Raw genomic sequence first — 17,823 nt, 5'->3', positions numbered from 1 at the left:
GCAGCGGTTAGGAAGCATGTAGCGAGGCTCCAAATGCTCCAACAGACCGCCGACAGGTCTCGCAGACAACAGCCGCTCTATCACGTGACACATACTGCTCTGATGCGCCGAGCTGGGTTACGCCAAGTAGCGCGTTTTGTGAGGTGATTTTGTGATACTTCGGATCGGATTACATTATTTATTTCTCTCCGATATCCGATCCACTAATTTAGGTCAGTATCGGACCGATACCGATACGTAATATCGGATCGGTCCATCTCTAGTATTGAAATCAAAAAATGATGAAGCATGAGCATAATGAACTATTTCTGGAGAAATACTATTATTTAGCAGCTCTCACTTTGTATAAGATTAAACTCTATCATCATTTGAATCTCCTCTAATCCTTTATTCTTTTCTTTTCAGATTAATCAAGATGTCCAGTCCCTACATGAATAACCTGATCATCCTGGGAGGCATGCTCTCCTATGCATCTATCTTCCTGTTTGGTCTGGACGGAGGTTTTGTTTCTGACAAAGAGTTTGAGACCCTCTGCACCGTGAGTCCTCTTAAGAGTGTTCTCCTATAAATAAAATAATGAATAAAGGCAAGAATTTAAAATTTGCCTCAATTAAAAAGGAGAAAAAAATACCCATCCACTGCCACACCACCAAAGTATATTTTATTAGTCAAAAAAGAGATGCAAGCTTTATGTCTTTGTTTTAAATCAATTTATCAGCATATTAACCAAACATATTCTGTGAGCACTCGTTGGTTCAAGTTGATTGTTTTTTAAAAAAGAAATCGTGTCCAGAGGAGGCGAAACCTTTATTATAAACAGTGTACACATCTTATCTGAATATGTGTATACAAATATGAAATTCTCTTCTGGCCATGTTTGCTCTCATCTTATGTCAGTAATGTCAAACTCATACAGCCCACTTTGATATTACGTGAAACTCTCCTTGCTGTCAGTGTAAACTTTTTATTGAATACCTCAGATATTTTAATATAAGATATATCATCGCAGTGTTTCTGCATGATAACGAAATGCTGCTGCAGTAAATGAAAGAGAGCTGTCACCGTGACTGTTTGGGCTTAAATTTGCAAAAAGTTCTTGTAGCTCTCTGACTGGCGTATAATAATAATACAGAAAGTTTTTGTTATTTTACAGAATTTATTTTATTTTATTTATTCTTTTTGTTTCTGTTACGTCCCCCCGAAGGGGTCTAGGCATGCGAGTGAGGGGACCAGTAACAAATGAGTCCAGAACAGAATGAAAGGAAAACAGACAGGTGTTTTTAGTAAATAAAATAGTCTTTATTATAGATAATCTTAACATAAAGAGCTGGCAATGCCGTTTTACCAATAACACTTGGAAAAAAGGAAAAAAAAGGTTGCAACAACAAAGAACACAACAACCAAACAAAAACTCCACACCACGAGGAGGCACTTCCAGGGGCCCACAAGCTCACCCTATCACTAGCAGCAGCTAGCTTTACTGCTGCCGAGGCCCACAAGCCCACACTACTCACATAAAGCAGCTATACTATTTCCACAACTCCACACTTCAGGCAGGATAACTACACACCAACAACACCCCACACTGCTCACAGCTCATCCCCAGCTTATATGACCTCAGAGAGGTGATTGCTGACTGGGCCCAGGTGGTAAATGAGTCCAATGAGCAGCAGCTGTGTCCGGGGGAGAGAGAAGAGCAAGAGAGAGACAGAGGGGTGGAGCAAGAGAGGAGGAGGCAGAGAAAAACACCACGCCCACACAAGGGCAGTATCAGGAGGCCCAGCTAGGGCCGTAACAGTTTCACTATGGATTTAAAAAAATAGTATATAGTGAAAAACTTTTCTATCATGTAATTGTTTATCAGGTGCTTAGTTATTTTAGTGTAGTATGAATGGGCTTTATCTGTAGGAAAAACTGTAAAACGTAGGAAAATACAATTATTAAACCGGAATTGATGCCCTCCTACACCTTCAGTGGGCCAGACAGAAGTCTTTGCTGGGTCACTTCTCATCCCCAGAATCTTATGTCATATAACAGTTTCTAAAGAATGGAAAGCACTACCAAAAGATGAATCGTATTCACATGTGACTGTGTGAAAACTAACAGAATCTCTCTCTGCAGGCCTTTTGTAAGCATGCTGCATATTAAGTATCTCCCCTCAGGTAGCATTACTGTGTGACTGTGTAGATACTGGATTAATTAAAGAGTTTTGATTACAGTGATAACTGGTTTCCACTGAGACACCCACCCTGTTCAGATATAGAGACACAAATATGCACATGTGTACCAAAGAGGTGTTAGGCAGAGCACGTCTTGAACTTCTGTCACCTGGTTCAAGCTCTGCTGCAGAGCCACAACAGAGTTTGTCACTTCAGACTTCGGGTCCTGCAGCAGAGGAGCACAGAGGTTTATCCATTCACTGCTACCGATCAATATCTGCTGGTTGCTTTGAGAACAAATGGCGTAATTGTTTTTTCGCTGTCTTCTTCTTTTCTTTACCGCTGTGCCAAATTTTGTTGCTTTCTCATATGTGTATGCAGATATAGAGAGCTTGTACACAGATTCACAGGTAAAAAGAAAATGTGTACCGTATACAGTAATCAAATACAAAACATGAAATCGCGCACACAGGGTCTCTGTGGCTGTATTAGGATTTTCTCAGTTATAGTTGCACTTGAAGCTTTAAAAACACATCAGCGGTGCCATTTGTGCCGTGGAAGTAAGAAGTCTACATTTTGTTTTTCATTAAAATTGAAATGCGCTCAGGAATGTGACAGCTTCATAGTCCAGGATGTTCTCCCAGAGCTTCAGAGATGTGAAATAAATCTGACAGCGCCTTATTTTTAGAATGCTTCATAATGCTACTTTGAATGAACTTCTGGAGAAAAATGCAAATAGCTGTCAGATCAGATGTTGTTTCCAGCCTTGATCACCAGTTTATGACATGACACAATTTCATGTCTCACTGTTGTTCTGATAGGTTCGGACGTGGATCCTCATTGTTGGATACACAACAGCTTTCGGAGCCATGTTTGCCAAGACCTGGAGGGTACACGCCATCTTCAAAAATGTGAAGATGAAGAAGAAGGTATTGAAAAATATTATGATTTTTTGAAATATTTTTATAAAGGTAACTCAGTGGGTCTAACCTAATCCATTTTCTTAATCGCTTTAGCTGGTTATCCACCTTAGGGTTGTAGGGTGGTCTGGTGCCTATCCCAGTTACCACAGGACAAAAGGCAGGGAAGGACTCCTCACCACTCCATCCAGTCTATATCTTCTCATTTTTCTGATGTGATTGAAACATGGCCCACACACTCCTGCTTCATAGATTTGCAGTAATGATTCCTCCTCCTTAAAAACGTGGTTTGATTTTTCATTTATATTCAAATTTGTTTATATCAAACAAATCTGCAGCTTTCCACTTAAACGGCCATATGCTTTCTCGAGGTTTTTAACCTTATATTTTTCATGACATTACCTACATCTGTTGGATGGCATAACTGGCGGTTGATACAACCACAGTCGTATCTGTTGGCACATGACAGTCTTTTCCAGGAGGCTTCGCATGCCTTTTATAACCCCATCGCTGGTGTGTGGGTGATTGTAGTCAGTGCATCAGTGCTACTCGTGCTTTTTACAAACTGAAAGACTGGCAGCCCCATGGCACCTGCTTTTAGAATCTTCTCTGTGAGAAAAAGGATCTAGAAATACAAATGGCTTTTTAAACATCTAACACAATCTACTTCGCTGGCCCAGTTATATAAAAGCGGTGTTGAGCTCACCAAGTGTTGCAACTCTGCTTGGCCTTTTTGTATTTATAGACCTCGCTCTCCCCCCTGTTTCTCTCTCCCTTTCTCTCACCCTCTTGCATATTGGAGGACGTGTGGGTGGCCTGCCAGAGAGAAAGCAGGAAGAGAAGGAGGAAAGAGGAAGGATCGAAGAGTGGAAGAGGTTGGAGGGATGCAGGGAAATAGTGGCAGAAGGGAGAGACAGAAGGGGAAAGGCAAAGCGTGGCAGAGAAAGGGACAAGACAAACAACATGGCCCAAATGGCAAAAAAAAAAAGTAGGTTGGACTCTATGAAAAGAAAAGGGGACGCCGAGAAAAGAGGGCAAATGATAGATTAAGATAAAGAGAATCCAAGAACTGAGGCCCAGTTTAGATTGAGTTTCCACTGCAGTTCAGTCACAACACATTTGTAATCATTTTTTGTAATGTGTGACTTTGGTCCCGGCCTTTTACATTTCTGTAATTCACTGTCTTTTTCAAAGTGATCATTTAATGAAAACAAAAGAGTTTTTTCCTCTCTGACCTTTCACAGCCAATTGTTTTGCTCCGTTCCCATCCTCTCATCCTCTTTCCCTTGCTAACAGAGACATAACAAATGTTTCTCCAGAAGTAGTATTCAGGCCCTCAGGGTGTGTTTTCTGATGGTTCAAGGCCTGGGTTTGTGTGAGCAGGACACACACACATCCCACTTCACCCACACTGATTGAGTGCAGGGGCTTTGGCTTCACTAGAGTGATAGTTGCTGGTGGTGTCCTGAAATGTCTGCCAACTGCTGTCAGGGGAGGGACAAACACATCTTTTCTTCAAACTGTGGGATTGGAACTGCATCCCTCACTTCTTCCCCTATCCTCCCCTTCATCTTTTTTTTTTCTCTGTAGGAGAGCAGGGATTGTAAATCAAGGGTGAGCTCAATAAAGGTTCCACTTGGTGGGCTGTAGCCGGCACTTGTTCACTTCTTTAAAAGCTCAGTGCCACAGACGATGCAGAGAGAGGAGAGCCAATCAATGTCCTATTATTCCAAACACATAAACACAGATAAGCATACAGTATGTGCTCACAAAAGTCCCCCTGTGTACCAGCCACACACACATATGTGTGTGATTTAAAACCTAAAAGTAGAGATTAAACATGTTGTTTTTACTGCTTCCACATTTTGATCATTATTTCAGGGATTAGATGGATTACTTCCTAACTGATATACATACATGAAAGATACAATGCACAAAATCACTGCTGCAAATATTGTTTTCTTAATTTAATAACAATGGGAAAACAGTGGTGTCAAGAAAAAAGCAAAAATGGAGGATGGAAGTCATGCAACAAATATTTTAACTGTAAAACTGTGACTCTGTGCATGATCCGCTCCTCAAGTCTGACGTGTAGATAAGTGTAGACTGTGATTTATTTGGTCCTAACCAAATCTCATCTCTGTATCTGAAATTATTGATAGTTTTTAAGTAATTCATTGACTTTCAGGGTCTCATATCAATCATATCAGTAACCCTGTAAATTTGAATTAGCTCTGAGGCAAAATGTCCTACAGTCGCTAAAACAATGATTGGAGACTGTGGCACAAGCAAAAGTATTGTGGCCATGTGTAATTGGCTTGGAGTCTTGATGCCTCTGAAGTGACTGCTACATGGACAGAGACTGGTCCTGCGTCCACTTGGAGTCAGTTGGCAAATCTTCAAAGCAAATTTGGTGTTTTAAGATGGTGATGAAACAGCAATAACAAAGAATCAGTCTGCTTGTGATTAAATGAGCTCAAGGTGGTTACATGCAATCTGTTTCTGAAAATGCAGCAATTAACTGTGACAAATCGATGAAAACTGCAAATTTGTTGCAGTTTACAGACAAAGAAATTCACATTTACTACTTCTGTTCAGAGTCCATTGTAGACCTTGTAGATTTCTCAGTATTGAACAGAAATTCAATAATTCCTCCACAAATACTGACACAGTTGCTGCAGGATGGCAAAATGGTATAGGCACCTAGCAGACCTGCCTTTTTCTAAGAGTACAATAAGAATATAACCAACTAGCACCTCAACTAGTTGTGTTGAGTTGACTATGCTGCTTTTGTCGACTATCTGCATTTGTACAGCAGTTATGTAACCTCTGCCAGTCCATCTGAGTCACAGGTTGCCTCCCAACATGCGATATGTGCTATCACCTTTAATCAAAAGCTGACACCCAGGGACTGAAGGTGTTGCACACTCAACCTTTGGTTACCACAGCTACTTGCAACCAGTTGCCAAATGAGAAAAAATGCAATGTATTCACCAAGGTAACCTCCAGTTTTTCCTAGTTGCAAAGACAGCCCTCACTTTACTGTAGTGTTACTGAGGTAGATCGCATGGATAATGTCATGATAACTAGCAGTGCTGTCAGATGTTGGTACTCTAAACATGACTTTAAAAAAAGAAAAGAAGCAACCATCTATGTCCCCAGTACCATGGACTCACAACTCATGTAGAGGGAGAAAAGAAAATCTGTCTGTCTTTAGAAATCTTTTGCCAAGAAAGTACCGAACCAAGCAGGATACAGTCATGGAAGTGCCACAGAGGCAGTTTTCAGTAATATAATGTATGTTTATATATACATCTACCTGTAGACAGATTTTCACACATCACAACACAATGCAGATGTGGCTGCAACATAAAAATCATCCTGAAAAATCAACAAAAAGGATCGTTTTAAGAACATAGCTCTGTGGTGGCTCTAAATTATTTGGGCTTTTCCCTCAAATTAGTAACTACAGCCACACTGGAGCCTTACTGGTGTGACTGGTGGAAAGAAAACAGACAACACTTCAGGTAATTTAGATTAATTACTGCGTTGGCAGAGTAACATATCACAGTTTAGCAGATGGTGTAGGGTAGAGTACATTTCTCAGAAATATAACATGTCTAATTACTGGTTAGATTTATAGAATTTTAATCAGTATATGTAATATATGTTGGTTTTCTTCTTCGTGTTGTCCTAAATGGCCCAAAGCAATGTGATAAACAATAACAGAGCACATACCTTGTTTTGCCTTGCCAACATACATCTGCTCAAAAGCACTGCATCAAAAGATGGCAGATCAAAAAACACAGTCCCATTATTTATCTCATCCTGGGTCCACTTATGGGTGGAGACCTGCACAACACTGCTGAGTTGCATCTGGGCTATGTGATACTCTCCAAACACAGCCCAGCCTGCGTCCCCTGACCTTTCCTTTGATCTGCGGTTCCAGACAGTCAAACGCTATTATAAATAAAGATCACAAACAGGTCACGGCTTTCATCCCTCTAAAGTTCAGGGTACAAAAGAGGAGCTTTTGTGGTTGACAGCAGTGGCTCTTGTTTGGTGGATCTTTTCCACATTCTCTCACCACAAGGTAACAAAACTGTTGCTTGTTGGTGGCATAGTATTGACACAACTGAATGTCCACTCGTGTTTTACAGCCCCGGGATGATTACAGTCTGCTAAATATGCTACATGTGTCTTTATCGAATGTTGAACCAGGCCTTGGTCTTTTGGACTCACAGGCCTGGCTGGATTCCGATCCCAGCAGGTGGTCATTTGCAGTTAAATACATTGTTACCAGACCCTGATTAGATGGTTAAAATGAAAACAGCAGGGGTCTAGGACCTCAGATGGGATGTGAATAACTCACTTCTCATAATTAGTGTGGTCAATAAGAAATGCTGTCTGAAATGACACTACAGATACTTGCATTATCACATAACATTAGCAGGTGTGGGCTATTTAGCTAATAAAACCACCTAATTTTCTCTTCCCTCTTCAGATCATAAAGGACCAGAAGCTGTTGATTATTGTTGGCGGGATGCTGCTAATCGACTTATGCATCCTCATCTGCTGGCAGATTGTGGACCCACTTAGGAGGACTGTGGAGGAATACAGCCTTGAGGTCAGTCATCTTGTCTAAACTTGTGGTCACTTGCAGCGCTTTTGGTAATGAAGCTTACCTTAGCTGGTGGGGAGTCTTGGTGACATAAAGTCTTGCTAAAAATGCCTGAGTGTTTTGAGTTTAACCAAACAAAATGTCTGCTATAGGCTCCTGCACGAGCATCTTTGTTGTGCCTGTTATTTTTGGGTCAGGATGTTAGCCATTGCTGCCTCCTGTGCCCATCCCGTGGCCGGACATTTGCCAGCTTGAATGGGAGACTTTGGCAAGCTCCACTGGAAAAGAGGCACTTGGCATCGTTTCATCTTCGCTGGAGAGTTGGCATGGCAGGGAGCAGAAATTAAAACTGCTACAGTATACTGTGACTGTAAAGAGACTGAGATTCTCTGAGATTGGTGCAGGATTAGTCTAGCTTTGCGCGCAATTGGCTCAATTGAACATACTGTAGCTCTGGCATTAGAGGTTGATGATGTGTGAAGTGTTTTCAGTTAGGCATAGCATATTAGCACATAACTATCAGTGATATTAAGGGAATCCACACATTAGCAAGGCAAGTGAATATTTCTATACTCAGAGGTATTAGTCGCTTTGGTTGAATTGGGTGATTTATTTTTTATTTCATATTTCTGTGTTGAGCATACTGCCTGAAGTCAGTAGGAGTGCCCATTTTTTTTTTATCAGTGGTGCAGTGAGGACCCACTGGCAAAAGGATCTGGCTATAATAGTGATTTATTAATGAAGTATACAGCAGCTGTGGTTTAGGAAAGCTAATTGTTTGAGTACATCTGCTCACTTTGCTCCACATGAAACTTCAACCAGGGACACTTCAAGCTGTGCATGTTGTTGTTCTTTTTGAGAATATCTGCAAATATCAATGCAGATAGTCTCAAAATAGATGATAAATCAATAACATATAGATGATTACAAAATTCACTGGTTTAACCGAGTCTGTTAACCTAATCAAATTATAAGATACATAAGATGATGGAATATGTTAGGCCAAGGGATACTTCAAATTCATAATCCAGTTGTAGTTTTTTTTAATCTGAGTGTATTAAAGAACAACTTTTCACTCAAAAAATGTAGCCAGGAGAGAAATTTAACGTGAAAATTTGTTTTTTCTGCTTAACTGGATATGCAGTTTCTGCTTAACTGGATATGGATATGAACATACTGGCACAGAATGTTGGGTACGAACATTCCGCCCAAACATTCCAACTGAGCATTCTGTGCACAGAATGTTGGGTACGAACATTCCGCACAAACATTCCGTACACAGAATGTTGGGCACAAACACTTCGCACAAACATTCCGCACGAACATTCCGTGCACAATATGTGGGGTAGGAACATTCCGCACGAACATTCCGTGTACAGAATGCTGGGTACGAACATTCCGCACAAATATTCCATGCACAGAATGTTGGACACAAACACTTCGCACAAACATTCTGCACAAACATTCCGTGCACAGATCGTTGGGTACAAACACTCCGCCTGAACATTCCGTGTACAGAATGTTGGGTACGAACATTCCCCACGAACATTCCGTGCACAGAATGTTGGGTACGAACATTCCCCACGGACATCCATGCACAGAATGCTGGGTATGAACATTCCACACAAACGTTCCGTGCACAGAATGTTGGGCACAAACATTCTACCCAAACATTCTGTGCACAGAATGTTGGGTAAGAACATTCCACTCGAAAATTCCGCCGGAACATTCTCTCCACAGAATGTTGGGCACAAAGACTTGGCACGAACATTCCGCACGAACATTCTGCGCACAGAATGTTGGGTACGAACATTCCGCCCAAACATTCCGCCTGAAAATTCTGTGCACAGAATGTTGGGTACGAACATTCCGCACGAACATTCCGTGTACAGAATGCTGGGTACGAACATTCCGCACGTACGAACATTGTCCCCGAACATTCAAACATTCCCCACGAACATACTGGCACAGAATTTTGGCAACAAACATTTCGCACGAACATTCCATGCACAGAATGTTGGGTATGAACATTCCACACAAACATTCTATGCACAGAATGTTGGGCACAAACATTCCGTGTACAGAATGTTGGGTACGAACATTCCGCACGTACGAACATTCTGTCACAGAATTTTGGCCACAAACACTTCGCACGAACATTCCATGCACAGAATGTTGGGGACAAAGACTTGGCACGAACATTTCGCACGAACATTCTGCCCAAACATTTCGTGCGAAAATTCCGTCCACAGAATGTTGGGTACGAACATTCTGCACGAACATTCCGTGTACAGAATGTTGGGTACGAACATTCCGCACGTACGAACATTCTGCCCGAACATTCCGTGCACAGAATTTTGGGCAAAAACACTTTGCGCGGACATTCTGCACGAACATTCCGAACGAACATTCTGTGAAAAGAATATTGGGTACGAACATTCTGCCTGAACATTCCGCCCACAGAACGTTGGGCACAAGCACTTTGCACGAACATTCCGCACAAACATTCTGTGCACAGAATGTTGGGTACGAACACTCCGCCTGAACATTCCGTGCACAGAATGTTGGGTACGAACATTCCCCACGAACATTCCATGCACAGAATGTTGGGTACGAACATTTCCCACGAACATTCCGTGCACAGAATGTTGGGTACAAACATTCCGCACGAACCTGCCGTGCACAGAATGCTGGGTATGAACATTCCGCACAAATGTTCCGTGCACAGAATGTTGGGCACAAACACTTTGCACGAACATTCTGCACAAACAATCCGTCCGATCATTCTGTGCAGAGAATGTTGGGTATGAACATTCTACCCAAACATTCTGTGCACAGAATGTTGGGTAAGAACATTCCACTCGAACATTCTGCCGGGACATTCTGTCCACAGAATGTTGGGTATGAACATTCCGCACGAACATTCTGTGCACAGAATGTTGGGCACAAAGACTTGACATAAACGTTCCGCACGAACATTCTGCCCGAACATTCTGTGCACAGAATGTTGGGTATGAACATTCCGCACGAACATTCTGTGCACAGAATGTTGGGCACAAAGACTTGACATAAACGTTCCGCACGAACATTCTGCCCGAACATTCTGTGCACAGAATGTTGGGTACGAACATTCCACACAAACATTCTATGCACAGAATGTTGGGCACAAACATTCCGTGTACAGAATGTTGGGTACGAACATTCCGCACGTACGAACATTCTGACCGAACATTCCGTGCACGGAATGTTGGGCAAAAACACTTTGCACGAACATTCCGCCTGAGCATTCTGTGCACAGAATGTTGGGTATGAAAATTCTGCACAAACATTCCGTGCACAGAATGTTGGGTACGAACACTCCGCACGTACGAACATTCTACCCGAACATTCTGTGCACAGAATTTTGGGTACGAACATTCCCCACGAACATACTGTCACAGAATTTTGGCCACAAATACTTCGCACGAACATTCCATGCACAGAATGTTGAGGACAAAGACTTGGCACGAACATTTCGCACGAACATTCTGCCCAAAAATTCGGGTACGAACGCTTCGCCTGAACATTCCGTGTACAGAATGTTGGGTACGAACATTCTCCACGAATATTCCATGCACAGAATGTTGGGTACGAACATTCCGCATGAACATTCCGCGCACAGAATGCTGGGTATGAACATTCCGCACAAACGTTCCGTGCAGAGAATGTTGGGCACAAACACTTTGCACGAACATTCTGCACAAACAATCCGTCCGATCATTCTGTGCAGAGAATGTTGGGTATGAACATTCTACCCAAACATTCTTTGCACAGAATGTTGGGTAAGAACATTCCACTCGAACATTCTGCCGGGACATTCTGTCCACAGAATGTTGGGTATGAACATTCTGCCCGAACATTCTGTGCACAGAATGTTGGGTACGAACATTCCACACAAACATTCTATGCACAGAATGTTGGGCACAAACATTCCGTGTACAGAATGTTGGGTACGAACATTCCGCACGTACGAACATTCTGCCCGAACATTCCGTGCACGGAATGTTGGGCAAAAACACTTTGCACGAACATTCCGCCTGAGCATTTTGTGCACAGAATGTTGGGTATGAAAATTCTGCACAAACATTCCGTGCACAGAATGTTGGGTACGAACACTCCGCACGTACGAACATTCTACCCGAACATTCTGTGCACAGAATTTTGGGTACGAACATTCCCCACGAACATACTGTGACAGAATTTTGGCCACAAATACTTCGCACGAACATTCCATGCACAGAATGTTGGGGACAAAGACTTGGCACGAACATTTCGCACGAACATTCTGCCCAAACATTCGGGTACGAACACTCCGCCTGAACATTCCGTGTACAGAATGTTGGGTACGAACATTCCCCACGAACATTCCGTGCACAGAATGCTGGGTATGAACATTCCGCACAAACGTTCCGTGCACAGAATGTTGGGCACAAACACTTTGCACGAACATTCTGCACAAACAATCCGTCCGATCATTCTGTGCAGAGAATGTTGGGTACGAACATTCCGCGCGAACATTCCGTCCACAGAATGTTGGGTACGAACATTCTGCACGAACATTCCATGTACAGAATTTTGGGTACGAACATTCCGCACGTACGAACATTCTGCCCAAACATTCCGAGCACAGAATTTTGGGCAAAAACACTTTTTACGAACATTCTGCACAAACAATCCGTCCGATCATTCTGTGCAGAGAATGTTGGGTACGAACATTCCGCGCGAACATTCCGTCCACAGAATGTTGGGTACGAACATTCTGCACGAACATTCCGTGTACAGAATGTTGGGTACGAACATTCCGCACGTACGAACATTCTGCCCGAACATTCCGTGCACAGAATTTTGGGCAAAAACATTTTGCGCGGACATTCTGCACGAACATTCCGAACGAACATTCTGTGAAGAGAATATTGGGTACGAACATTCTGCCTGAACATTCCGCCCACAGAACGTTGGGCACAAGCACTTTGCACGAACATTCCGCACAAACATTCTGTGCGCAGAATGTTGGGTATGAATATTCCGCCCGAACATTCCGTGTACAGAATGTTGGATATGAACATTCCGCACGTAAGAACATTCTGCCCGAACATTCGGGTACGAACACTCCGCCTGAACATTCCGTGTACAGAATGTTGGGTACGAACATTCCCCACGAACATTCCGTGCACAGAATGCTGGGTATGAACATTCCGCACAAATGTTCCGTGCACAGAATGTTGGGCACAAACACTTTGCACGAACATTCTGCACAAACAATCCGTCCGATCATTCTGTGCAGAGAACGTTGGGTACGAACATTCTACCCAAACATTCTGTGCACAGAATGTTGGGTAAGAACATTCCACTCGAACATTCCGCCGGGACATTCTGTCCACAGAATGTTGGGTATGAACATTCCGCACGAACATTCTGTGCACAGAATGCTGGGCACAAAGACTTGACACGAACATTCCGCACGAACATTCTGCCCGAACATTCTGTGCACAGAATGTTGGGTACGAACATTCCACACAAACATTCTGTGCGCAGAATGTTGGGAAAGAACATTCCGCCCGAACATTCCGTGTACAGAATGTTGGGTACGAACATTCCGCACGTACGAACATTCTGCCCGAACATTCGGGTACGAACACTCCGCCTGAACATTCCGTGTACAGAATGTTGGGTACGAACATTCCGTGCACAGAATGCTGGGTATGAACATTCAGCTCAAATGTTCCGTGCACAGAATGTTGGGCACAAACACTTTGCACGAACATTCTGCACAAACAATCCGTCCGATCATTCTGTGCAGAGAATGTTGGGTACGAACATTCTACACAAACATTCTATGCACAGAATGTTGGGCAGAAACATTCCGTGTACAGAATGTTGGGTACGAACATTCTACCCAAACATTCTGTGCACAGAATGTTGGGTAAGAACATTCCACTCGAACATTCCGCCGGGACATTCTGTGCACAGAATGTTGGGTACGAACATTCCACACAAACATTCTATGCACAGAATGTTGGGCAGAAACATTCCGTGTACAGAATGTTGGGTACGAACATTCCGCACAAACATTCCGTGCACAGAATGTTGGGTACGAACACTCCGCATGTACGAACATTCTACCCGAACATTCTGTGCACAGAGTTTTGGGTACGAACATTCCCCACGAACATACTGTCACAGAATTTTGGCCACAAATACTTCGCACGAACATTCCATGCACAGAATGTTGGGGACAGAGACTTGGCACAAACATTTCGCACGAACATTCTGCCCAAACATTCGGGTACGAACACTCCGCCTGAACATTCCGTGTACAGAATGTTGTGTACGAACATTCTGCATGAACATTCCGTGTACAGAATGTTGGGTACGAACATTCCGCACGTACGAACATTCTGCCCGAACATTCCGTGCACAGAATTTTGGGCAAAAACACTTTTTACGAACATTCTGCACAAACAATCCGTCCGATCATTCTGTGTAGAGAATGTTGGGCACGAACATTCTACCCAAACATTCTTTGCACAGAATGTTGGGTAAGAACATTCCACTCGAACATTCCGCCGGGACATTCTGTCCACAGAATGTTGGGTATGAACATTCCGCACGAACATTCTGTGCACAGAATGCTGGGCACAAAGACTTGACACGAACATTCCACACAAACATTCTATGCACAGAATGTTGGGCACAAACATTCCGTGTACAGAATGTTGGGTACGAACATTCCGCACAAACATTCCGTGCACAGAATGTTGGGTACGAACACTCCGCATGTACGAACATTCTACCCGAACATTCTGTGCACAGAATTTTGGGTACGAACATTCTACCCGAACATACTGTCACAGAATTTTGGCCACAAATACTTCGCACGAACATTCCATGCACAGAATGTTGGGGACAAAGACTTGGCACGAACATTTCCCACGAACATTCTGCCCAAACATTCGGGTACGAACACTCCGCCTGAACATTCCGTGTACAGAATGTTGGGTACGAACATTCCCCACAAACATTCCGTGCACAGAATGTTGGGTATGAACATTCCGCACAAACGTTCCGTGCACAGAATGTTGGGCACAAACACTTTGCACGAACATTCTGCACAAACAATCCGTCCGATCATTCTGTGCAGAGAATGTTGGGTACGAACATTCCGCGCGAACATTCCGTCCACAGAATGTTGGGTACGAACATTCCGCACGTACGAACATTCTGCCCGAACATTCCGTGCACAGAATTTTGGGCAAAAACACTTTTTACGAACATTCTGCACAAACAATCCGTCCGATCATTCTGTGCAGAGAATGTTGGGTACAAACATTCCGCGCGAACATTCCGTCCACAGAATGTTGGGTATGAACATTCTGCACGAACATTCCATGTACAGAATGTTGGGTACGAACATTCCGCTCGTACGAACATTCTGCCCGAACATTCCGTGCACAGAATTTTGGGCACAAGCACTTTGCACGAACATTCCGCACAAACATTCTGTGCGCAGAATGTTGGGTATGAACATTCCGCCCGAACATTCCTGTACAGAATGTTGGGTACGAACATTCCGCACGTACGAACATTCTGCCCGAACATTCGGGTACGAACACTCCGCCTGAACATTCCGTGTACAGAATGTTGGGTACGAACATTCCCCACGAACATTCCGTGCACAGAATGCTGGGTATGAACATTCCGCACAAATGTTCCGTGCACAGAATGTTGGGCACAAACACTTTGCACGAACATTCTGCACAAACAATCCGTCCAATCATTCTGTGCAGAGAACGTTGGGTACGAACATTCTACCCAAACATTCTGTGCACAGAATGTTGGGTAAGAACATTCCACTCGAACATTCCGCCGGGACATTCTGTCCACAGAATGTTGGGTATGAACATTCCGCACGAACATTCTGTGCACAGAATGTTGGGCACAAAGACTTGACACGAACATTCCGCACGAACATTCTGCCCGAACATTCTGTGCACAGAATGTTGGGTACGAACATTCCACACAAACATTCTGTGCGCAGAATGTTGGGTATGAACATTCCGCCTTAACATTCCGTGTACAGAATGTTGGGTACGAACATTCCACACAAACATTCTATGCACAGAATGTTGGGCACAAACATTCCGTGTACAGAATGTTGGGCACAAACATTCCGTGTACAGAATGTTGGGTACGAACATTCCGCACAAACATTCCGTGCACAGAATGTTGGGTACGAACACTCCACATGTACGAACATTCTACCCGAACATTCTGTGCACAGAATTTTGGGTATGAACATTCCCCATGAACATACTGTCACAGAATTTTGGCCACAAACACTTCGCACAAACATTCCATGCACAGAATGTTGGGGACAAAGACTTGGTGAGAACATTTCGCACGAACATTCTGCCGGAAAATTCCGTGCACAGAATGTTGGGCACGAACATTCCGAACGAACATTCTGTGAAAAGAATATTGGGTACGAACATTCTGCCTGAACATTCCGCCCACAGAACGTTGGGCACAAGCACTTTGCACGAACATTCCGCACAAATATTCTGTGCACAGAATGTTGGGTATGAACATTCCGCCCAAACATTCCGTGAACAGAATGTTGGGTACGAACATTCCGCACGTACGAACATTCTGCCCGAACATTCGGGTACGAACATTCCGCATGAACATTCCGTGCACAGAATGTTGGGTATAAACACTTTGCACTAACAATTTGCACGAGGTTCTCCAGGCTGCAGCTGAAGGAATAAGGCTTTCAAATAACATACCCTGTTAATTCAAAGGAACAACTGAAGTTGGATTATTAATTTTGCCCTAATATTATTGCTTGATTAACTTCCACAGTCTTCCTAAAACATACCACCAACCATCTTCATAGATAGATTGTGAAGCTCTGTTTTGAATTATTGAGTTTATCACCACCATCACATACAGTAGGTGACTGCTATTGTTAGCTTAAGTGAACTCAGATGGCAGAAAAAGATATCCTAGATATTCTGAACCTGCGTAGTACTACAGGTCCCAGGTATGTTGAATTGAAAACACTATTTAAAAACAATCTGCTTTCCATTAATGCTACAGTGTATTATTCTCTTTATGTGTTGACTAAAAACTCAGTGGAACAGCGCGATTACATTTACTTTACTGTTGCTTCTTTCAAATGACAAACAGGAGATTACGGATAGTACGAAGATGACATTTCACCTAATGAGCAATGAGTTCCACAGAGTTCTGTATGCAGGCCACAAGATGGCTAACTGCACCCCAGGAATCCTCAGAAACTGACAGCATTAGCTGCATACTCATTGACCCTGCTGCTAAACAGAGGTTGCCAGAAGTCTGGTGCGGTGAAAATCCGGGTCTGTTGTTGGAGACTTCTTTTGATCATCCTGAATAGATTTTCTTCTTGTTTGCCAGCTTGTTGTCAAGGTCCTGTGGGGGTGGAAAGGTACCATGCACTCAATTTTGACTTTCTTCAATTAGATGAAAATCTTGTGAAGTGATAAATAGCGCTTATCAAAGAGTAGCAGGTCAGAGAGCCTCTCTCTCTCTGAGTCCTCGATAAAAAGATTCCAGTTTGCGAACCCTGATGAAAACATGTAAATTATATTGGCAGTATTATTTGCATTCTCTGACTACTTCTGATCTACAATGAAAGGTATTTATACAACTCTAGAGAAAGCTGTATTTCTTTTGTGTTATATAGCCACTTATATATTTAAGCCTGCTGAAAGAGGGAAACAAAGCCTTGCTTAGTATTTGTGAATGTTATCAGCATGGGCAGCTGACTCCTTATGGAGTAGTCTCAGACTTTATGTCCTGGCCAGGGGAGGGTTATGAATATATATAAACCACTGAGTGCTGGAGTCTGCATTTCCCCTGAGGTTATGAATCTGCATGCCTGGGCTGAGGCATGGGGTCCACAAACCTGCCTTGCCTGCCAGATTTCAAACACCGGCACCAGTGGACCCTTGGGGCTCAGCTGAGAGAAGAGACAGCCTGGAGCTCATCTGCACCCTGGGCCTCCAGGCCTACCACGTGGGACCACAAACCAGAAGGCAACCCA

General features: G+C 43.2%; 1 protein-coding gene across 1 annotated transcript in view; it reads left to right on the top strand.

The window, feature by feature from the left end:
- Positions 1 to 17,823, top strand: part of gabbr2 (gamma-aminobutyric acid (GABA) B receptor, 2) — a 199,322-nt gene that overhangs the window by 134,421 nt on the left and 47,078 nt on the right. The window contains exons 11-13 of the mRNA XM_084919402.1: positions 406 to 538; positions 2,981 to 3,088; positions 7,584 to 7,706. Coding sequence (XP_084775528.1) covers positions 406 to 538; positions 2,981 to 3,088; positions 7,584 to 7,706 — 364 coding nt within the window. The remainder of the gene's footprint in view (positions 1 to 405; positions 539 to 2,980; positions 3,089 to 7,583; positions 7,707 to 17,823) is intronic.

Source organism: Perissodus microlepis, chromosome 22 (assembly GCF_051167445.1).
Source record: "Perissodus microlepis isolate ML-2025 ecotype Zambia chromosome 22, ASM5116744v1, whole genome shotgun sequence".
In the NCBI taxonomy this organism is placed as follows: domain Eukaryota; kingdom Metazoa; phylum Chordata; class Actinopteri; order Cichliformes; family Cichlidae; genus Perissodus; species Perissodus microlepis.
The sequence above is the reverse complement of the archived record's forward strand: the minus strand, read 5'-3'. Positions and strand labels throughout refer to the sequence as shown.